Genomic DNA, 24,474 nt, shown 5'->3' on the forward strand with positions numbered 1-24,474 from the left:
TGATTTATTAGCATAAGCCATTTTTAGCTCACTATTATAATAAATCTATTAATTCCTAGTGATTACAATCAGCATTAATTACATTTAACCTACAGTATCATACAATGCATGGTTGGAGGGGAGACTCAGCTTTTTGACATGATGGCCCCTGAGACCTCTGGCATCAGATGCCCATGGCCTCTAATATGTTGGGGTTATGGCAGTCACGTGCCTGCGCAAAGACTAGAGATGTGGTTTTTAAGTCTGACAGATGTGGGTTCAAATTGATCTCTCCATTTTTTAGCCATGTGTGCTTCCGTCTCTGAACCAGTGTCCTGTCATTGGGAGATGAAGAGATGCCCCCTATGCTCATTCATCTCCCAGCCTCTCCCCAGGACATGATATGGGATGAGGAATCCTGTGTCAAGTTCTGTGTACTTCCTGCCCTGTTCTTTTAGCTATTTCAGATGAACACCTGGAAATATTTATTACATCCCTTACTCTGCACTTCCCCTTTATGTATGGAAATTAGGGAACTATGTCCATCCAGCACAGAGGGCAGCACTGCCCTTTAACATTTATTGCATCCCTACCAAATTCCTGGATAGGTGAAGAATCAGGCTGAAGTCCATGAAAGCCAAGAAGATTTAGCCAAACTGTCATTTCAGATCCTCTTTTCTATCTCTAACAAAGCTCATTTCTTTTTTTGCATCATTAAGTACTCTTTCTTTGATCAGAGATGAGAAGCATTGGTTAATTCTAATTCCCCAGCATGGAGTGGGAGACTTTCAGAAATGCAAATGCTGTCATTAGCGGCCATATTAAAAAAAGAGGCTCTCAAATCAATAATTAGTGCAGAGGTTAAAAGTATCAACAGCAACATTCTTGAGTTAGCTAACTGCCATTTGTTTTTGTTTTTAATTTATCAGTATTATTATTAACATTTACTGAGCACTTATACCAAGCCAGGTAGTTTACATAAATATTTAATTTAACTCTAACAATAGCCTGATGAGGCAGTTACTATTATTAACCCCATTTTATAGATGAGGAAACAAATACTTAGAGAGGTTAAGTGGCCTGACTAATTTCATAGTAGTTAAGACAATGGTGGGAGTACAGACATCGTGATAAGCACTCTTGTCTTTTCTCAGTCGAGGCGTCAGAACCAGCCCCTCCCTTTTTTAAAGGCTTATCCTTGAGTTGCAGAGGATAAGGATCAATAGAAGGACACAAGAGGAGTGACAGGAAAACCTTGGCTTTCAGAAGTGCTGCAAGAATTTAGAGAAGGAAGTGGCCAGGTGGGCTGGATGGGGGGAAAGCAGAGGGAGAGGTAGGTTCAGGAAAGGCTTCAAGGCAGTGGTGGGAGTTGAGCTGGCTCCTGGGAAGTGTGGGGTCTGATGGGTGCACTGGAGGCATCAGGGCAAGTGGCTTGGGCTGGAACACAGGTACGACTTGGGTAGAAATGTAGATCGTTTATATGGGGAATAACGCAAAAGGAACTTTTACTCAGTTAATAGTAGGAGTTGTGGTCGGTAGATAATTAGATACTGACGGGCTTTGAGTATCAAGGCTAAATTGTATATGTGATGAATCAGGACACACCTTAATAAAATTAGAGAGTGAATTTGATGGAAATTCTGCAACAGACCCAAGGGAAATGTTAAATATGCTCTCTCATTCTTCATATTGTTTTTTTAGGTTCTCTTAAAATGATACTTTGTGGCAGACTACGTTACAGGATGAGTACCGGCCTTGGCATGAGATGGTCTTAGATTTGAATTCAGCTTCATCATTTATCAACTGAGGGACTGTGGACAGGGTGATAAAATAGTTCTGAGCCTCCGTTTCTTTGTCTATAAAATGGAGATGATCATTGCAAGGTTATGAGGGTGAAACGAGGCGATATTTACAAATTGCTCGGGACAATTCTTGGCCATAATAGATACTCATCCAAGAGTAGTTTATTAAATGAGAAAATACAGGAAAGCATAGTCCAGTGCCTGGAGTGCAGAAGATTCTCCATAGATAACATCTAGTTCATTGGTATGTGTGCGTGTGTATGGTGTATGTGTGTGTATGTATATACACACATATATGTAGTATCTATGAATCAATCTACCTAGTGAAACTTTGAAAAGACACATGTATCACATCTGAAATCGAAAACATTCCACGTACAGGCCCTCTGAACCCATGTGTGTGCCTAACAAAACTTGTTTACTGTCTAGTATATTCCGACAGTTTTCGCCAGCCATTCCAGAGATGATGAATCATTGATTCTGAGCCATCTTTGATTACCGGGAACTTCTAACATGTCAAGTTTCTCTGCCCCCAGCCCCTCTTCCAACTGGTTAATGACCTTAAAAAGACCCTTAGCTGCACTACTGTGCCTTTTTTAAAGGGTCTTCTATTTGAAGGCATCTTGGGATTCACACATTTGCGTATTAGGGCAATGTTCTGAGTGTGTTTGGGAAGTCAGCAGTTCCAGATAATATTGACAACAGCCTTCTGGCCAAGGTTGACATTATCCAGCTCAGGCTTGCTCCATACTGGTCTTTCCCATATGTCATTTTGCTTTGCGTCACCACTTAAGTCAGTGACAAGATCAGCGAATTAATATTGGTGTTCGCAAACCCCATTGACACACACGTATTCTGAAATGGACACGTTACACTAAGGTGAACTTTAACTTCCATTATGAATCACTGTAGGGTTTTTAATAGAATGCTAACAAAAAATATGGTTAAGCAATTAAAGAAATAATAAAGCAAACCTGCTTAAATAGCTATAATCTCAGGAGCTCAAAATTATGCCTTTTGTCCTGGGAACATAAGCTCATGAGAACTAGGGAAAGTAACCTGTTAAGCCGGAGGATTTAAAATAGTCTAGGCGTACTAGAAAAGTAGTTTGAGCATCACTTCCATGCTCCTTGCACATGGTTCACTTAGCAGGGGACAAGATTGGCTTTTCTCTCTCTTCAGTCTCACCGTCCACGGCATCCTCAGCTCCAGGGTTGCTTCTGTGCATCTTCTACCAAACACAGAAAAAAACAACAACAAAACAATTTCTGCACAGCTTGCTGGGTCTTAAAGAATCTCTGATCCCTCTGTTGCCCTTGGCACTCTTGGCATTTCATTTCCTCACAGTGCTGCCGGGCAGCAGGAGGTTATGGTTGCCCTTACGCGAGGCATTTGAAGCCCCAAAGAAATGACGTGATTGCAAACTGTTGTATTCACAGCAATGCTGGGCTAAGAACTCGGATTAGAACCTGGGACCCTGTGGCCTCCAACTGTTGCTCCTGTCTTCCTTGACAAATCTCCTCTCCTGCTAGGATGATTTGACTTTTACAGGATCTTGATTTCCATTTTAATAATCCCAAGACGTCCTTTGACTCTGCAAAGGAATTAAATTTAAATACATAGGCTACATTTTATCTTGACATTTTCTTTAGAAGGCAGGAAAAAGATAAAAAGGAAAACGGGGGCCGGGTATTCATTCTTCCCATCACCAGAGCAAAATCCTTCTCTTTCGTTAGAATCATTTGCTCAGATTCTCTTGGGACAGGTGTAGGGCCAAGGGCTGCTCTGCAAGCCTCCAGGCTCTCTAGTTACCCCTGGAGACACCGGGAAAACTCTGCATCTAGTATTCTAAATCTCTGTGGGGAACATACAGTGTCAGCATTAAGTGATATGGCTTAAAGATAGGCTTGTCAGTCTAATTGATCTTGAGTCATTGCCTTTCCTGTCAGAGCTGTCTGTCTCCTTACCCATAATCCTCATCACTTTGATAGCCCGCCAGGAATATGGGACTTGGCCCAGCCTTGCCTTCATCCAATAACATTATGAAATTGATACTGACACTTCCATTGGCACTAATTTCTCTAAGAGACTGGAGCCAGAGGACAAGTGGTTTAGCTTCATGGCAGTTAAGTTTTCCAAGTAGATCAAGACGGCCTAAGATTGATTGACCTGTACCCTGAGGAAGCGGGGAAGGAGGAGGGAACAGAGGGAGAAGAGGGAATGGAAAATCAATGGCTGCATCATCATTATCATCAAGTGATATTTATTGACTGTCCAAGAAGGACAGTGTCCTATATGGATAGTTTAAAGATACATGCCAGGTCCCTCCAAGGACTGCTTCAAAGGGAGTTTAAAAAGTTAGAAGGGAAGCAAGTTGGCTAGAGTGGTTCACTGCTTCACTTGTGGTATCGCCCCCTTGTGTCTGGAGTCTGGAACAGCAATTGATTCTACCCATGACCATCTTTTCTCCAGCCTCCACTCCCATGCACAGGAGGCCCAAGGTACTTTTATTAGGGAGACTATATCATTTATCATCCAAACCAAAGGAGGCACTATTGATAAATATCCTGGAACAACAGGTATAAACAAGGACAGTTTGGGAAAATCAGGATGTATGGTCACCCCTTTCAGTAATTAAGAACAAAGCATATCTGAGCTAAATGAGGAGATGCTGTCTCTTTGACAGGGTTTAATTCCTTACCTGAACCTCCTTTAGGTTAATGGATTCACCAGGAAATAGGGTTTTGATGAGGAGGTACCGTGAAAATAATAAGTTTTTATGAACTGGGAGGTTTAATAACATTACCTAATCTGGAAGTCAGTATAAGAATAACTCCTTAGGGTGGAATAGGGAAGGTGAGAGGGAGATGCAAGAGGGAGGAGATATGGGGATGTATGTATATGTATAGTTGACTCACTTTGTTATAAAGCAGAAACTAACACACCATTGTAAAGCAATTATACTCCAATAAAGATGTTAAAAAAATAAAAATAAAATAAAATAAAGTAGCCTTGGCTAGGACTAGGAAATGGAAATCTCTGTTTTCAGGATTCTGTTGCAATAGGATGTGACAGGTAATCACACAGAGGTGGGAGAATCTGACTAGTGAACTTAAGGTTTAGTCAACCGTGTCTTTTTTTTTTTTTTTGACTTCTTTTTATTGAGGTGTAGTTGATTTACAATATTGTGTTTACAATATTGTGTTCAGGTATACAGCAGAGTGATTCAGTTATATCTGTATCTATATCTATATATAGATATATATAGGTAGATTTATACACACACAACATATGTATTTTTTTCAGATTCTTTTCTTTTATAGGTTATTACAAGATATTGACTATAGCTCCCTGTGCTATACAGTAAATCCTTGTTGTTTATCTATTAAAAAAAAAAGAAGAACACCTGAAAAGTGATTGCAGGAAGTCACAAAGTTGAAGAGGAATGTGCATTTTCAGATTAGATGGTTAGATCTTTGGATTCCTTTTCCTTTGTACCAATCTGGCTCATGTGTCCATCTTTAGAAAAACTAATGGCTAACTCACTACTACTAGAATCTCCCTCACCACCCCGTTTTGGGGTATTCGGTTTGAGTGTTTGATGTCCTTGATATATTATACTTTAGTACAGTATATACATTACCCACAGACATACTTTGGTGAGATGGAGAAGGGGTGAAGTTGTAAAGAAGTGCAGACCTTAAACACCTGTTTAATGACCAATAAACTAGTGTTGCTTTATGTGTGAGTTCATACGTATTCTTGCTCAGGAGTGCATCTGTGTGAGCACGCATGGGATTTCCAGCATGTTTATGAGGGTCTGGTGGGAAGCATGCATGCGACATCATTACCTTGCCCTGTGTGACTAAAGGGGCTTCTTAGAGAATATGGCACTCTGAGTGCTGGCCTGGCCAGTGGAGCCCTTGCAGGGGGCTGGAGGGCAGGTGTGTAAATGGGCACAGATACTACAGTATATAAAGCGTGCCATACAAGGGAGGCGATCACAGAGTTGATATGATGTTATTTTGATTGATTTTGGTGTTGTGTTTATACCTCCACATGCTGGAAATCGATGGATCCTCTGCACCTTCCCCAGTTCCTGCGGCAGCACTGCTTGAATGAAATGCTTATATCATATTTACGGCTTTGTGAAAGGGATGAGTGAGCCAAGAGATTAATAGGGGCCGCGAGGCCCTTGCTCAACTGCTGCCCAGGCATGTGGGGAGAAGAGGCAGTGGCCAAGGTTCAAGGTGCCTCGGAGGTGATGGTCGCCGCACTCGGGGAGACAGTGTCTGTAGGGCAGGAGGGAAGGGGAGTCCTCTGGGGTGAGGCACTGACTGTTTGCGGGGATGAAGGGTGATGGACCTCAAAGCTAGAGCATTTGTGGGGCTGGAGATCTTCCTCTGGGCTGCCTTCCTTTCTCTCCTGCCCCGGTTTAGTGTCTCCTATGTGCCACCCCATTGCCCTGGGCACATCTGTAATGTGATCCTCATCACCTGTGTCACGTCCCCTGGTCTATTGTGTGCCCCTGTTGTAGACCTGGGCGTCTCTTCTTGGCCAGGCGGCATCTTCTTTTCCCTCCCTAGTGCGTGGCTCAGAGTCTGGCACAGAAGGTAGTATTTGGGAAGGATGTGGGTGGGAAGACCTGATTCAGAAGGTGTGGCATGAACCAGGAATTCAAATGTTAGGATTCTGGAACTAGCTTAGTGCTAGGATCCCTGGGAACTTGCCCCTGGAAGGTTAAATGCCCGTGACATGCATTCCCAACTCAACCCAGAGCCTGAGGTTTCTCCAGTTTTATCACCATCCTTATAATGCCCTTTCGTTCCTTATGCCCGCCCCTGCCATTCAGACCCAAGCTGAGAGGGAGACAGATGGGAGATTTGGTGGTGTGAGTTGAATTGTGTCCTGCAAAAAGATATACTGAAGTCTTAACCGGTACCTGCAAATGCGGTCTTCTTCGGAAATAGACTCTATGCAGATGTGATTACGATGTGTGTTAAGAGTAGGTGATACTGGAGTAGGGTGGCCTTCTAAAAAGAGGAGAAGAAACGTGGAGACAGACACACACACAGAGACGAAGGCCACATGATGACAAAGGAGTGATCCTTCGACAAGCCAAAGAATGCCCAAGGACTGCCAACCACCAACAGGAGGGAGGAAGGGGCAAGGATGGATTCCACCTGGAGTCTCGAGAGAGAGCATGGTCATGTTCAGGGACTTCTGCTCTCCAGAACTCTCAAAGAATACATTTCTGGTGTTTGAAGCCATCCAGATTTTGGTATTTTGTTACAGCAGCCCTAGGAAACTAAATGCACTCGGGGCGGCAATGCTTACTGATGCCTGAGATAGCACGCAGACAACACATATTTTCTAACTGCCTGCTGTATTAAAAGCATTTTACTAGGACCTCAAAGAAGTTCAAAGACATACAGGAGAGAGTTCTTGACATTTAGGAGTTTATGATCTAGAGACTTCAGGACAAGCCGAGGAGCTTGAGTTCAGATGAGCTAGGAAATGGGTCAGTGTTGACCCCAGGATAGTCTAACAACAGGACAGTTCAGATGTAGGGGTCAAACAGAGATATGACTTCCTCATAGGACACAGTGTTTCTAATGAAAATCATAATACAGATGATCCCTGACTTAACAATGATTCGACTTACGATTTTTCGATTTTACCTTCGACTTACGATGTTTAGATTTTACCGTGGTGCAAAAGCATTCAGTAGAAACCGTACTTTGAACTTTGATCTTTTCCCAGGCTAGCCACGTTCAGTATGATACTCTCTCGTGATGCTGGGCAGCAGCAGTGAGCTGCAGCTCCCAGGCAGCTACGCGATCACGAGGGCAAACAACCGATACACTTGGAACCATTCTGAACCCATGCAGCCATTCTGTTTTTCACTTTCAGTACAATAGTCAATAAATTACATGAGATATTCAGCACTTCATTATAAAATAGATATTGTGTTAGAGAATTTTGCCCAACTGTAGGCTAATGTAAGTGTTCTGAGCCTGTTTAACGTAGGCTAGGCTAACCTATGATGTTCAGTGTATTAAATGCATTTTCAACTTATGATATTTTCAACTTATGATAGGTTTATTGGGGTGTAAGCTCATCATAATTCAAGAAAGAGCCATACCGGTCAATGGCATAACTAAGTTCCAAAGTAAAATTTCAAAGGACGGCTCAGTGACTTGTCTGTGGAGATATCCTTGCCAAGGATGCAGGGTGAAAGCCTCCTGTCATGGGACCCTGAGTCCCAGATGTACAGTCTTTTTGGAATTCCTGCCTTGCAGATAGCTGGGCCTGGGAGATGTGCCAACCAGGGCAGGCAGGTGCCAACCCCTGGTCCAGTAAGCAGTAGGTGAGAGGCCACAGAAGGGCCGGTGAGCACCAGCAACTCCCCATCATCTCTGCCTCTCTCCTTGCATCTCTCCCTGCATCTCTCCTTGCATCTCTGCAAGGGCAGGGAATATGGTCCCACAGTGAGAGGGTGTGAGGTTCAGGGCGTCAGCAGGTCAGGAACTGTTGACCTCTGTGGGCACCAACAGAGAACCCTGGGTCCCCGTTTGGAGACCACAGAGAAACCTGGGCATGTCTTGACAGCCCTGTGTCTCTTCCAGTGACAACCACAAGAATCTGTGTTCTTTGGGATAGTTTTGCTGGACACTCACAGTGCTGATTTTGACCTTGTACTGCCTTTTGCGAGGCAGGGTCTTCTTTTGTCTGGGTTTATTATGCTTCTCTTTCACGTGCGTTGGCCCTGTGGTTTCTAAGTCAGTCTTATGAGTTTCTAATTTTAGAAGAAGAGATTCACAGCTAAACTCATGAAATCTCCAACCTTCCACAAAGATCCACCTGGTGGGGAGTCCTCGCAGCTCCCAGAGACGCCACTTTGGATCTTACTCCCTAGATGGAGAATTGCGATTCCTGGCCACCCCTGACACTTCTAGAGGAATTAAGTTTGATGTGAGCTCCAAAGAACATTGGATGGGGAGTCAGAAGAGCTGGGTTGAAGTCACAGCTTTCCCCTGAATGTGCGGTAGGTCATTTCAACAGCTCTGAGCCTCAGTTTCCTCATCTGTAAAATGGGCAATGTAGTCTCTATCTTGAGTATCCCATTGGGTTGTTGTGGTAATTGAGTCCATGGATAAGAAGGTGCCTTGGAGCAGTAAAATGTCACACAGATCCGAGGGTTTCCACTGCTATTAGATTATGGGGTTTAACGCACCGAATCATGAGATCCCCATTCTAAAAAGCTCTAGGGTCTGTAACTCTCATTTTCCTCACTAACTTGGGACTCCTAGGAGGCCTCAGACCTTTCCACTGAGCATTTTCTAGCAAAGGGAGAAATGTCTTTTTGTCTGATGTAAGGCGATGGGCTCTGTACCAAGCACAGGGACAGCTGCGTGTGAACACTCAGGGCTTGGGAATGAGTTTACAATCTCAGACTGGTCTGGAAGAAGCTGTTGGACTTTCACGGTTTCTCTCCAATCTAAATTCAGGCCTCATTTCAGCATCTTTGATTTAGGGGCATTGTAGTTCAAGTGTTTTCATTCTAGACCTCACTGATTTGAGGCTGTATAATTATGTACCATAAGGTAGGTAGGGGGGTAATTAAGATTATGGTCTCTGGAGTCTGACAGCCAGCTACGACCACGACGCTGTCACCTACTACCTGTGTGACTTTGGGCAGACTACTCAACTGCTCCGACTCTAATTATAGGACCCACTTCCCTGAGCCACTGTGAGCCTTGAATGAGACAGAACAGTGCCCGCTGGTCAGAAAGTGCTCAGCAGACATCAGCTATTTTTTACGGTGTTTTGTTTGAGCCTATGAGGCCATCACTCTGCAGAAGGAAGCAGGGTTTTCTATAGGTGGCACTATGCCATGGCATCACTCCACAGGTACTTAGAAATACCAGGTTTCCTCCTGACATACCTTGGATAAGCTATTGCCCAGAAAGCAGTGTGGCGGGACCAGGCAACTGTGGGAAGTTTTTCTAGTGGGGAAGCCCACCGTGAGCCAGTACCTGTAAGGCCCCAAGTTTCTCCTGAAAAGAGTTTTGTCTCTACCTCTTCTAACTAGTCATGCCTCACTTTAATTTAAAGAACCTCACATTGAAACCATCCACAGGTCAATGGATGGGGTTTTAGATATTGTTTCCCACTTGTGAACCAGGTCAAGTCAGAGGCATCTGGGCTTAGCCGGCAGGAATTTGGACTCTCATTCTCTTGGTCTTAGTGTTGAAATTAGATTATGCAATATAGTTAAGGGAGTGAAAAAAGTGACATGAGTGAGTGGGTGAAGGACATGGAGACATCGGTGATCCAACATGGCAACACCTAGTACACCATGCTCAGCATGCTTCCATGCACACGCAGTCCCCAAGACGATGGGGAAGATCTATGGATAATTCTTTAGAGGAAATAAATGCCTCTATTTTGGGGTACACTGACTAGTACAGTGGCTAATGCTGAATTTAGAAAAGTTGAGATTTGAGCTATAATCCTTGGACAAAAACACCAGCATACTGTACTCCAGTTGGCTTATACACACATTCGGAAGGTGACTACTCACTTCCTGTTCGTGCCTGGGATGTTCTGAAATATTATGAGTGTTATAAAGTGTATAAAGAGTGTTTGGAGAAAGCTGATGACAATTGCCTTCCCTCCAGGCTGCATACTTCTACCTTCTCAGGCCCCTTGCTGCCTGCCACTCTGTCTATGAACTCCTGGTTGCCTCTGCCGGCTACAACCTGGTGCATGGGTCTAAAGTTCCCTGGAAATGTCATGAGCTGCCTCACTCAATGAAGCCAGTTCTCTTACAAATGAGTCTCAAGGGAATAAAGATTGGGCATGGAAAGAAGCTGTGGCTGACCCATCATAACTTGTCCCAATATCAGAAAAACAATGCTGGAGGGTCAGGGAGCATGATGCAGTGAAATGAGCCCAGACTTTGAAGTCAGATAGACGTGAGTCTGTCTACCATTTATTAACTGTGTGACCTTGGGCAAATGATGAAACCTCGAGCTTCAATTTCCTCCACTGTGTTACTGGGATAACAGGATCTAACACCAGGGTTGTTGTGTTGATTAACCGAGATAAGGGAAATCAAGTATTCAGCGAGCCAGTCCTGCCTTCCCTTTCCTTAAATGTGTGTTCTCTGGCTGGTTGTTCAGTAGCATCATTTTCAATCTCCAAGCAATACCTCCAAGCTATGAATGCTTCGAGGCATGAACAAAGCCTTTGGTTCCTGTAAGAGGCTGGGAGGGAATTGGAGCCAGAGAATAAAGCTTACCTTTTGGGAAAAGATTCAGGGAGAGAAGCGCAGAAGTGAGGAGAGCACGCCTTGTTGGGCAGCCTGCAGGACCTGGCGAGCCCCAGAGATCACAGTGGCAAAGACTTGTCAGGAAGCTGGAAGAGGCAGAGAGGGGAGGGACCACAGGAGCTGGTCCAGGAACAGTTGGTGACTTGCCCCCAGGTATGCTCTTGGGCACAGCCTATGTTCATTTGGCCTCTGTCCCACCTCTGCCTATAAAAATTAAGAAGCTGATTTTCTTTTGTTTGCCTCTGAGGACTAAGCCTTTTTTATGAGACTGTAAATGGAATCCCTCTCTGAGCATGGCTGGATTTTTAATTGTGTTTGTTGTGCTTTCACTTATTTTGTTTTATGAGTTCCGGCTCTCAGATTTGTTGATGCAAAGCTCTCACCCACCAGGGACACGTCAATGTTTGATTTTTATCAGTAGGAAAAGGTTGAAGTTTTTAAAAAATCATTTTCTTAATCCAAAGGTTGGCTTGTTTGCTTCATTCTGACACATTAAAAAACCATGAGACCCATCCAGGTTTGTTGTTTTCTTATACTTCCCAAGTCAGAGTGAGGTAGGGCGGAGTTTTTTTTCAACAAAGGAGGCCATGATCTGGCTCTTAGTGGAACTGTATTAGATTAGATTAGAACTTAATTTGGGGACAGAGTTGGGAATAGGTGTTTAAGATGAATCACATCATTAAGGACAATAAGCCCATCCTTTTCATAAGACACTTTTGTAGAGATTTGTTGAGGATGGTGTGAAGCATGCTCATTGTCTCAAGGAAAGGATTAAAGTAAAATGGTTAAACATGAGACGACTTCATTCCTGTATTAGTCAGCATGAACTGGGTTATGCTGATAGCAAACAGCACCCCTGCCAATCTCAGTGATTTAAAACAACAAAGCTGTATGTCTCACTTATGTGTACCAGGTGTTGGCTGGAGACCCCAGCTCTGTGTCAGCCTCACTCAGGACTGCCTGGCGCTCTGCCTCATGCTTCCACAATTGCCAAGGCAGGAAAAAGAAAATGTGGCAGATCACACACTGGATTTTTTTAAAAACTGAGATGTAATTGACATATGACATTACATTATTATATTAGTTTCAGGTATACAACATAGTGATTCAATATTTGTGTGTATTGTGAAATGATAACAGCCATCACCACACATAGTTACACATTTTTTTTCTTGTAATGAGAACTTTTAAGATGTACTCTCTTAGCAGCTTTCAAATACACGGTACAGTTTTATTAACTATAGTCTCCATGATGTACATTATATCCCCAGGACTTGTTTTTGTTTATTTGTTTGTTTTTTATGATTTCATACATAAGTGAGATCTTACAGTGTTTGTCTTTCTCTGATTTATTTCACTTAGCATAACGCCCTCAAGGTCCATTAATGTTGTTGCAAATGGCAGGATTTCCTCCTTTTAGTGGCTGAATAATATTCCATTTGATATACATATCAAATTGGTTGATATATACCAAGTCCATTTTGTATATATATACCACAGCTTTATCCATTCATTTGTCAATGGACACTTAGGCTGTTTCCATGTCTGGTCTATTGTAAATAATGGTACTGTGAACGTAAGGGTGCAGTTATCTCTTTGACATAGTATTTTCATTTCCTATGGATATGCAGTAGTCCCCCCCTTATCCATGGGGGATACATTCCAAGATCCCCAGTGGATGCCTGAAACTGAAGATAGTACCAAACCTTATGTATACGATGTTTTTTCCTATACATCCATTCCTATGATAAAGTTTAACTTATAAATTTGGTACATTGATAATAAAATAGAACAATTATAATAATATACTGTAATAAAAGTTATATGAGTGTGGTTTCTCTCTCTCTCAAAGTCTCTTATTATACAAATGTAATGCCTTTTCCATGTTAACTGAGTATTTACCATGCACTGTGGTAGTAACTTTTGCAGTTTGAGGTGCAACAGCGAAACTAGCATGAATTTCTTTTTCCTTCTTCACTATTTTACCGATAGAAGATTGGTTCTTACTGTAGATCTTAGCAACCTCAGTGTATGATTTTTTTCTTTCTTTACTAAGTCGAGAACTTTCACCTTTTCAATTAAAGGAAGCACTTTACAGCTTCTCTTTGGCATATCTGAACTGCCAGCATCTCTACTCTTGCATTAGGGCCCATTATTAAGTAAAATAAAGGTTACTTGGACTCAAACACTGTGATAGCATGACAGTCGATCTTTTTTAACCCAGCGGCTACTAAGTGACTAATGGGTGGGATGTGCTGGACAAGAGGTGATTTATGTCCAGGGTGGGATGGAGAAGGGACAGTGTGAGATTTCATCACACTACTCAGATCGGTGCACAACCTAAAAGTTACGAATTATTCATTTCTGAAATTTTCCATTTACTATTCGGACCACGGTTGACCACCAGTGACTGAAACCACAGAGAGCAAAACCGTGGATAATGGGGGGACTCCTGTATTCTCTGAAATGGAATTGCTGGAATATACGGTAGTTCTATTTTTTAATTTTTTGAAGAACCTCCATATTTTTTTCCTGCAGTGGCTGCACCATTTACAATCCCACCAACACTGCACAAGGGTTCCCTTTTCTCCATGTCCTCACTAGCATGTGTTATTTCTTGCCTTTTTGATGCTAACCATTCTAACAGGTGTGAGGTGATATGTTATCAACACACTAGATCTTCAAGCTTCCATGGGGAAGTGATACAGATCACTTCTGCTCATTTTCATTAGCCAAAGAAGGTGATAGGGCACCGCCTCACCTCAAGGAGTGCAGAAAACTGCCTTCCTACCAGGTGCCTGGAAATACTTGGTGAACAGCAGTCATGATGACCATAATTTCTAAGAGGGTTTTCTGAATGGCTAGGCGAGATTGCTGCCTCTCCATGCCCCACTTTGGAAAGAAGTACAAGGGTAAATGAAGGAATATAGAAATGGTTGGATCCTGGCTCCAGGATTTTACAATCTAGCCATAAATATTGGCCTTGACTGCCCAAAGTTATCTTATATGGGTTGGTTCAGCCTTGAAAATATTTGGTGATCTATTCCTAGGTGACTTGATTCAGATGTGATGTTTTGGCTTCCTTAATGGGCCCATGTGTTCACACCGAGTTCTGGCTATTTATAAAAGATACTAGGTGTCAGCCATCCTATTGAGAAATTGGGTAGTTTGGTGGGAAGAGGAAGAACTTTGGAGATGAACATAGGTTCAGATACAGGCTCCATCACTTCCTGGCTGAGTGATTTTTGAAAAAACAAACTTATTTGAGTTTTCCAGTTGATTGCATGGGGATAAAAGTATTTTTTAGAGGATCAAATGAGAACAAAATGCCCAGCAATATTTCTGGCATATAGTAGGTGTTTAATAAAAGTTGGTTTATTTTTCCTCCCTTTCCCTTTCGTTGTAACCACATCCTTGGGACTCCAAGTCATTCCTTTGGAAATTGGAGACTTCCACTTCCATACATTGACTGGGCAAATGCCAGAGTATAGAGTCAATGACTGGGTGTTCTTGGGGCCAAATGTCTGAGAATTGTTAATACTTTGTAAGTTAGGGTGTTTGTGGAACAGAAGGGGATTTAGGTGACAAGGGTAGGAAACACTGGAGAGATGATTCTAAGGAGGTTCTTCCTCGGATCTGAAAGAGGCAGTGAGTGTTTCTGTGGTCATGCATTACCAGGGAGGCTACTGCTCTTTCCTCTTTCATTGTGTGCAATGCACCCCTTCCCTCCTCCCCTCCCCTTTTGTACTGTGGACCCTGAGTCTCCAGAGGCTTCTGAGGATGCCATGTCCCTGCAGGCCTTGTGGTGGCTTGCATCCCCCAGCTTCCCTGCGATGGGGGCCCTGCCCACCTGGATCAGAGCTCACTCTACTGCAGTGAAATTCCACCTGTGTTCCCATCAGAGACCTTTGCTTTCTGGGGGAAACTGAGCCCTACAATGGAATCAACCACTTATGAAAATCAGAGCCATCCCTGGCTCTGCTCCTTTATTTTCTCCTATAGAACGAGCAGGGAAGGAAAGAGAGAGACTCTGGAAAGACAGTTTGGACCATCCTGCTGGGCAGGACACCTCTCGGGGCCATCAAGCTGTCTCTAATTATCTAATGCTTCTATTACAGTGTGATTGGAGGAACAAAACCCACCATAGGTCTGAAGGGAAAAAAGTCACCTATTTGGGAAGAGAATCATGTGATGGGAGTGTCTGAGCAGACCTGTCTTCCTTCAGGTCTCTCTCAAAAGCTTGAACTTACCAGAAGGGCTATAAACCTGTTTCCTTCTTTTTGTTTATTAGTGCTGCATACCAAAATAAATGTGCAATTAGGAATGGATTAGTGACAGCAGAGAGGCCCATCACAGATACTAGACAGTCTGTGTGTGTGTGTTGAGAGCTAAGAAGACAGCAAGCTTGACTCCTCCTGACCTGCCTTAGGGCTCAGAAAATAGAAAATAGAAGACATCTCCCCACACAGCTGAGATGTCCCCTGAATTACTTGTCCCTTCTTTGTATCTTAATAAATTCTTTTCTGTGGATATTCAGGTAAGAAGAAATGCTTCCTTTCCCAGAGGGACCACAGGTCTGTGGGTTTCCCCCTGAGGCAAGGGACAGGTGAATCAGCCAGACTTGGGAAGGGAGATCGATTCTTGGAGTGGATGCTGGTGGCACATAAAGGTATAAAGGTATAAAGGCAAAGAAGTTACCTTTCCAGAGCATGATACGTAGGAAGCACTCAATGATAAAAATGATGATGATGGTGATGGTGATTTGTCTAGCTCTTCAACCCACTATAATATATTTTCCTCTACTGTTCTGTGGAAACTGCTCTCATTAAAGCCGCCTTCTTATTGTCAAATGCAGTGGCCTGATTTCATTCTTCATCTTACTTGGCCTCTGTACGTGATGCTCTTCAGCTTCCGGAAGTTCTCCTACTTTGACTTCTAAGACAACAGCCTTCTCTGGCCATTTCTTCTCATTCTCCTTTTTCAGCTCCCCTTTCTCCGCCTGCATTTTAAGTAGTGGGTCCTCCAGGGCTCCTTAGTCTGCTTTATTCTTTTATTTCTGGAAGGTCTCTGTGGGCCTCCCTATCCATCCTCTCCATGGCTTGGGAGACTATAGAAGGACACTTCTACCCATGGCTCTTTCCCCAGCCCTTTTCAGATTCCAGAATAAATAATGTCGAGAAAGCTGACACTGTTTTAAAGCACAGGCTTTTGGACCATTTTGTTGATCACTCGCTTTGTCCATTGACTTGATGAAAGCAGATTCGAATGTCCAATGTTCTGTCTTCTCCAAACTCCTCCTGATTTGGTGTCCTTCCTCCATGTTGCTGTAACAACCCATGTCCTGTAATGCTGAGAACAGAAGGGGCCAATGTGTCAGGGGCCTTCTGTTGTTTGGTCTTTTGAGAACTTGATCCCTGACTCCCCTCTCCTTTTTTTCCCCTTTGTTTTGCTGAACCTTCCACTTCACATCACTTCCTAAGAAAGGGTGAGGTAAATTTTTACATGTCTGCAAATATGTCCCTTTTGCCCTTACTATGGGTGGATACATTTTTAGGTATAGAATTCTAGGTTGAAAATTTGTCCATCAGAATTTTGAAGGAATTTGCTCAGTTACCGTAACAGTATTAGGTTTTCATGGAGAATTAGGCTGTCTTTCTGATTCCTGTTCCTTTTGAAATATGACCTGTCCCATCCTCCTGAAAGCTTTTAGCATCTTCTCTTTATCCTCATGGTTCTGGCATTTCATAACTTTGTGTCTTGGTGTGTGTGTGTGTCTGTGTGTGTGTGTGTATGCACCCGTGTGTGTATGCACCCGTGTGTGCACGCATGCACATGAATCCATGCTCTCGTGTATGTGTTAATTGTTCTGGGAACTGCGTAGATAATATTTTCGGCAAATTTTTCCATATTTTTTTATTTTGGGCTTTCATCTTTCTCTTTCTGTCCCTCTCCCTCTCTCTCTCTCTCTCTTTCTCTCTCTCTCCTTTTAATCAGTTGTTGGATCTCTAGATCGAGTCTTTAATTTTCGTATCTTTTCTTTCCTATTTACCACCTTTTTCCTTTTTGTTTGACTTTCTGGGACATTTTCTTGACTTATCTTCCATTCTTCTATGACTTTCAGATTTTGATGATCACAATTCTCAAGGATTCTTTCTTACCTTCTAATTGGTCATTTTAAAGTATCATCTTGTTTTCTGGATGCAATGTCTTCATTTATCTTTCTGAAGATATTTTTTAAAAAGTCTTCTGCTAGGGCTTCCCTGGTGACGCAGTGGTTGGGAGTCCAGCTGCCGATGCAGGGGACACGGGTTCGTGCCCCGGTCCAGGAAGATCCCACATGCCGCGGAGCGGCTGGGCCCGTGGGCCATGGCCGCTGGGCCTGCGCGTCCGGAGCCTGTGCTCCGCGACGGGAGAGGCCACAACAGTGAGAGGCCCGCGTACCGCAAAAAAAAAAAAATCTCCTGCTCCCTGAATTGCCTCTGCTTCCTGCAGGTCCCTGGTTATGTGTCTTGTGCCCCTCTTTCATGCTGAAGCTTTGCTGAAGTGTCTGGTGATCCTGGACTGTTTCTTCGTATTTAGGAATTGAACACTAGAAAGCTAATAAGATCCTGCTTTGTGTGCACGATGGGGCTTGTCAACTGTCCCGCTTCACTAAGGCATGATTGCCATGTAAGCTCGACTTCCTTGGGAGACCCTCACATGTCACTCTCCAGAAGTCCATTCTAAGGCATTTAGTTTCTCCAGAGAAGCATTCTGTAATCTCCTCTGGGGTGGCAGTATTTGAGGCAAGACCAAGGGTGAGGTGGCTGGGTAAGCAGTGTTGTTCCTGGTTTCTGTTGTTTTATTTATTATTTTTAAAATATTTATTTATTTATTTGGCTGCGTCAGGTCTTAGTTGCGGCACGCGGGATCTTCATTGCAGCACGCAGGATCTTTCATTGCATTGCGCAGGCTCTTCCTTGTGGCACGTGGGCTTCTCTAGTTGCGGCAAGCAGGCACCAGAGCACGTGGGCTCAGTAGTCGTGGCGCGTGGGCTCTAGAGCACGTGGGCTTAGTTGCCCCACGGCATGTGGGATCTTAATCCCCTGACTAGGGATCGAACCCACGTCCCCTGTGTTGGAAGGAGGATTCTTAACCACTGGACCAGCAGGGAAGTCCCGTTTCTGTTGTTTTAGGAGCAAGAAGAAGGAGCTCTGCCTCGTGCTTCACCCCAGCCTTCCCCTGAACGTTTCAGGTTCAATTTCTCTGGGATGAAACCACTAGACTCTGACGGATGGGGGGGAGGTGATGGCCGGGGTGACTTGTTCCAGCCCCGAGCCTCACTGCAGCCTTCCTTGGTCCCCTGACCCTTCAAGTACCGGGTCTCCCCAGCAGAACTGACTTCCTGTCATGATTCCCTGCCGCAGACCTGGTGGTCCTTTCTTCCCTATCTTCCTCCTCTCTGTAAGCGAGCTTCTCCTCCTTTGGTTTCTCATCTTCCAAAACATTGTTGAAACATCTAATTTCCTCTTTATCTCCCCTGTTCCTCTTTGTGCACCAGTATTTCTTTAATTCCTTTGTATGTTAATAGCATTTGGGGTGAGCAGGCTAAAGACCAGTGTTCAGCATTTCATGTTTAACTGGAAATCACTGTGAAGTGTTTCAAAAAAGTTTACAAGGTATTTTCGAGAACTGGCCTCTTTTTGCAAGGCACATGATGCCTGCGAGTATTTGGGCAACCCCTTACTGCTACTTTTTTCACATAGTCTCCAGGCACAGTCAGACATTTGTCGTGGATTGAAATAAGCCTGTCTGTGCTGACGGAGTGGAATTCAGGGTCCTCAGTTTGCATTTACCCATCCTCCACTTAGTTCTGCCTCATTGGCGCTTCACCTTGCTATTTGATGGGAAATATTCTCCCCATAAACTTCAGTAAGATGTAAGTGGATTTCTGCAGTGGAAATATTGTTCAAAAGCTGCAAAACCAAATCACAGCAGGTGTTTTGTCTTGGGACCATGTGTCTTGCAAAGCAGCCATTTAAAATGCCACTTGTAGAAAGCCACAAACAGTCACAGCTAATTCACTTTACAGGAGTTTTATTTGTACTTATGGGAGAATCACACCACCAAACAGAATCATTTCTCTACCAAGACAGCAGCATTAATCATCTTTCTCAACTTGTGTTCGCAAATCACCTTATTTACTGGTTTTCTTCTTTGGGTTAGAATATGGTGGCGTTAGGGTTGGTGAAGATGCAAATGGTGTTCTCTGAAGCCATTGGGGCAAATATGGAACTTTCAAGAGTGGGTCAGCTGGCCCAGCTGTCTGTAGGCTAATAGTATTGCAGCCTGAGTGCTGTCGCTTGCGAAAGCTGGCCGGAGTTAGATCCAAGCCCACCTTGGGCTTATCTGTCTGTGGACCGGGGAGGGTTGATAGCAGAATCCAGGGAAAGTTACTTCATACTCCTGTGGGCATCTGATGGCCACTCTGGAAAGGTTCTCAGCCTCCAAGGCCCTAAAGAGAGGCTCCAGATCTTAGCTGGACTTGGGACTCACAAGGGAGCTTTTAAATCCTGATGCCCAAGTTGCATCCCCAGACCAACTGAATCAGAATCTTTGAGGGTGGGACCCAGCATCAGCAGTTTTGAAAGCTCTTGAAGAGACAAGGGACAGGCTGCATACTACCGCTAGGTCATTTTTAAAATCCTGTTGTTGTTATATAAGCAAAGAAACTTATTTGAACTTTTAATGATTTTGAACTAATTTGGATTTGGGGAAAGTGGGGGTACTTCATGTCATAATCATTTAGATTCAGTCTTATTTTGCAGCTGTTTCCATGGTGTGATGAGGTAGATTTTTCTCCCTCTCATGAAAGAGAATTAAGCGGTTATTCTCAATTCAGAATCCAGAGCATTCGGGGAATACTCTTCCAATGGATTTTGCTCCTATGGAAAATGTGGTGGAAAAAATAGTGCAAAGGTCTGTGGGCGGGGCTGGGCACTGGCTGGATGTGACTTCACCGGGGTCCTGTGTCTCTCCTGGTGTGTGCAGGTCCTGTGGCTGTCATCAGTGGTGAGGAGGACTCAGCCAGCCCGCTGCATCACATCAACCATGGCATCACCACGCCCTCATCTCTGGATGCCGGGCCGGACACAGTGGTCATCGGCATGACTCGCATCCCGGTCATTGAGAACCCCCAGTACTTCCGTCAGGGACACAACTGCCACAAGCCAGACACATGTGAGTACCACAGTAGAATGTTGTCCCTTCTGGGGAGGGAGGGTGGCATGGCGATAGACCACGTAGCTGGGGTTCTGGAACCTTCTGGGGTGACCTACCACCTGCTAACCTCCCACTCTCTAAGAGACCCTCCCTCTTTGTTTCAAAACTTGAAGAATAGCCTGGGCGAGGGGACACCACTGGGACAGAGTCCCCTGGGCAGAGCGGGCTCGGGGCGGGGCGGGGAGCAGCCTGGAGGCAGGAGGCCCAGCCCCACCTGGAGAGGTGCTCCCAGTAAGGCAGGGGGCACAGACACGGCTGGTTGTACCTGTGCACCTGGCCTGTGTATTCAGGAAATGTAACCTGACTCTGTCCAGACAATAGCCCCTGAGGTCGTCAGACCTGCTGCCCCAGCCTCCACTAGAGGGGAAGGGAGTGAAGGGCGGTGAGGACCTTTCGAATGGAAACCTCTCTCTAGCTGCCCCTCCAGTGCCCCGAAGTGCACGTTCTGAGAATCAGATCATGGCCCCTGTGCTAGGACCCTTCCCCTCCCCGCTACAGATGTCTCCTTCAGATCAGAGGGCTCAGGGCACCTGCTTCCTAATCTCTCTTTCCTCCTGGTGGTTCAGCCCCTCCCTTTGTATTTCTGCTGAGTCTGCTAGGGCCTCTCCCCATTCCTGGTGCCTCCGTGGCTTGGCCCTCCATCCAGCAGCTGTTTCCCTTGCTGTGTCCCCAGGCTCAATCTAGGCTCAGCGACTACAGTGCACACCCCTCCCCTCCCATGGCTTCTGCTCCCAAGAAACGGTCAGCTATGTCAGGAGAGGGAACAGAGACACCTGGAGAGTGCCTTAGAGCTAGAAGGGACAGAAGGGATGGGGTAGGTTAAGGCCTCATCTACAGACAGGAAACCCGAGGCTCTGGGAGGCTGTGAGTCCCCCTTCCCTGCCCGTGGGCTTCTGCCAATCCGTTCTCTTTGTCTGGTCAGCTAGTCCCAGGTCAGCCTAGGAAGAAATGCCTCTGGTCTTGCTCTCCCTGCTGGCGGAGCTCTCTATACTTGGGCTCTGCTCTTTGTAGCTCACAGAACTCTTGCTGCCCCCACTCGTCCATCTTATAGCAGAGTGGGCATCCAGCCACCCTGTCCACCTTTGCTTCTGTGTTTCTGCCTCTGTTTTTAGTGAGATGATCGCCACAGTGGGAGAGACTGGGCTAAAATCAGGGTAAGGTCATCATTTGCCTCCCAACCTTGATGTCCTCCAGAATCTGTCTCAGTGTTTATCAGACTCCCCCATCAGTACCAGTTAGAGGAAGGGTACTTGGGTTCTGGACCAGGGCTGGGCAAGGGAAGAAAGATACCTGCATTTCAGATAAACAGTGGGGAAGACAGTGCAAAGAATGGTTCTACTCTGGCTAAAGCGCTCACCTCAGATCAGGGTCATCCTGGACTGACCTCGGTGAGGCTGGGAGGAAAGCCCTTCTGGGATGGTAGCATGGGTCCAAGTTTGGTCCAGGGTTGGCACTGCTGAGCTTTCTAGAGTGATATTGATATTTGAATAGAGGCTTGGCATTGCTGTTGAATATACAACTGATTCTCGTTATTCCAAGTATTCTGTAAAGTCACTTTGACCACTAAATTAGCGAACATTGGACCATTGTTCCTAGGGGGAATCCAGGGTTAGGTTCATGCAAGCCTCTGGTCACAACACTTTTATCAGCTGATCAAGACATAACCTGTATTATGTGTACTTCTGTTTAAAGACACCTTAATACATACTGTTGGTTCCTTCACATTGAACTCATAGTGGCCAACAGCACTATGACTCATGCCTGAACAAAGCTTATCAAACACACCTCTTTTCTCCGTAAGGCACATCGCAGCCTTCTCACTCATAGGAGCACTAGACAGAGCTTCAGCACTATGCTTGGGGGCTGCTTTAAACTGAAATCTCACCCACGAAAAGCACATATATGCAAAAAAGGTGGCGTTGGATAGACCACGAGAAGGACACTTGTTTACAGTACGAGAGCTGAAACGAGAAAGCAGAGCATGGCTTTTTAACCTCAGCCGGGAATGTGCACGTGGGGTGACTCAAATTTGTCACCGCTTCTCGAATGTTTGTGAATGACTGCGAAAGCGCTGTGTGTGTGTGTGTTCTGGGGTTGCACATAAATTGTAGTGAGTAGGTGAATTCACAAAGACAGAATCCGGGAAAAATGAGAATGGGCTTTGTTCCCTGTCGTGGAAGCTCTGGGCCCTGGGGTAGAGTAGGGTCCCATGGGCTCCTGATACCAGGTGGTGGCATAGTTTCCAGATGGGGCGAACCTGGCATGTGGGGAGGAAGATCCTTCTGGGCCATCAGAATGAGTGGGCACCGTGGAGAGACCAGTGGGTTCTGAGTGTCCTTTGATGTCAGGACCCAGCACCCAGCCAAGGAGCTGTCGCCCTGGGAAACAGTGCAGAGGAGAAGCGTCTCCACAGCTCCTTGTGTTTGTGACTCAAAGCAGACAGCCTTTCTACGTCCAGACAGCACTTCTGTGTACACAGGAAGGGGTCGGCGGAGACAGAGAGGAAGCAGGTTTAGTGACAAGACTTGAGGGAGTAGGCAACAAACAAGACCTCATCAGAGCAAAATCCCTGGATGAATCCAGCTTATCCAAACCCTCTGATATTAGGGAAGATACCCTTTTCAGGGAAGCGGTACATTTTGTCCTCTCGGTAGACAATGGGTGGCTCTTAATTGTTTTCAGAAAACACGTGTGGCAAGGACAAACAACGTGCAGGAGCCTTGTAACCGGATTTGGCTAATCCGCCCTCTGCAAATCCATGGCTGACTCACACAGTCCTGGAAGGGAGCGCCTGGCCCTCTCCTCGCTGAGATTTACCGGCTGGGAAGCAGCAGGTCTCTGATTACAAAGGCTTCATCAGTCAAGGGAAGGGACTCCAAGACACATCCCCATGTGCGATGAAACACTATCATAAATAATTAAAACCACATGTGCCTTGGCAGATAAATAAGCAGTGAACGTTTATGATGCTGCAGACGGGGCTGGGGTCACTCCTTCGGGGCGAGACGGCAAGAAGCAGGGGATTAAGGGAGGAGAAATGCTCACATCTTGGGGCCCCGGGGTGGGGGGTCTCCCATCTGAGTCCTTTCTCGTCCCATTTAACAATGCGGACTGTGGGAAGAAATCGCAGGGACATAGTAGCTACCTGACTTTAGGCCTCATTTCCACAAGTCCTCCGTTGATGGATTTAGCACAGAAGTGCTTTTCTTTCTTTACACATGTGTTTATCATAAACGGTGGGACCTTTCTGGCTGGAGTGATTAAGACGCTGCTCCTCTCCTGCCCTCTCACTTTCTCTCTGTCTTCAGTCTGGTCCATAGCATTTTTCATAGTGTGTCAGGGCCGCAAGGATGTGTAGAGCTCACCTAGTACCGTCCGTTATCAGATGCTTGCAGCCCCTCACCTATGTTCCCGAGTGCTCTGCATTTGGCATTGTCTTTATTCTAAATTTATTCCGTCTTTCCAGGGGTTCTGGAAGAGCTGAATAAAGATGCTGCTCTTCCGGGTTGGATATAGAATCTGCAGTCTAGTGAGGCAGCCCTCATTATTTATTTAAAGCCCCCTGTTGCTCGAAAGCATCAGGAAACCGGTACAGCCCTCCATGTCACACAGCCAATTTGAGGCTAGGCCCTTCTGAATGAGACAGCAAGGGGCCGGTCTAGGTGGGTCACTGGGGAGAAGTGTCAAGCTATTTGTAGCAACGTTGGGCACTAGGTGACTTTTGTCCCCCTTGTGACTGCTCTGGGCTGCAGTTGTGTTGCCTGTGCTGGGCTGGACTGCAGGCGGCTGTGTTAGGAGTCATGCTTTGCCTCTTGCCCGTTGCTCGGTTGGAAGGCTCTTCGGCTCTGTTCAAGGCCCTGGGGTTCTCTGTTCATCCCCTTTTCCCAAACCCATTCTCAGAGGACAACTTTGCCTCTTGGTTGAGAGAGCAGAGGCTAGCTGGGGGGTGCTAAGCCAGGTCACCCTCCCCTCCTGCCCTCTGTCCCCAGGCCAGGCTGTCTGCCTTTATTCTCAGGTTGTTTCTGTCTCAGGGGGTACGGGGCCCCATCTTCCCGGCGTCAGCATTCCCAGCTCTCCATTCCTCCCTTTGACCTC

The 24,474-nt window shown here is 45.3% G+C and overlaps 1 protein-coding gene across 6 annotated transcripts in view; it reads left to right on the forward strand.

Annotated features, from left to right (window-relative positions):
• The window catches only part of NTRK3 (neurotrophic receptor tyrosine kinase 3), a 386,072-nt gene that overhangs the window by 203,122 nt on the left and 158,476 nt on the right, over positions 1 to 24,474 (forward strand). For all 6 annotated transcript variants that reach the window (XM_060293880.1, XM_060293879.1, XM_030878684.2 and 3 more), the window contains exon 12: positions 20,149 to 20,337. In XM_060293880.1, coding sequence (XP_060149863.1) covers positions 20,149 to 20,337 — 189 coding nt within the window. The remainder of the gene's footprint in view (positions 1 to 20,148; positions 20,338 to 24,474) is intronic.

Source organism: Globicephala melas, chromosome 2 (assembly GCF_963455315.2).
Source record: "Globicephala melas chromosome 2, mGloMel1.2, whole genome shotgun sequence".
Classification (NCBI taxonomy): domain Eukaryota; kingdom Metazoa; phylum Chordata; class Mammalia; order Artiodactyla; family Delphinidae; genus Globicephala; species Globicephala melas.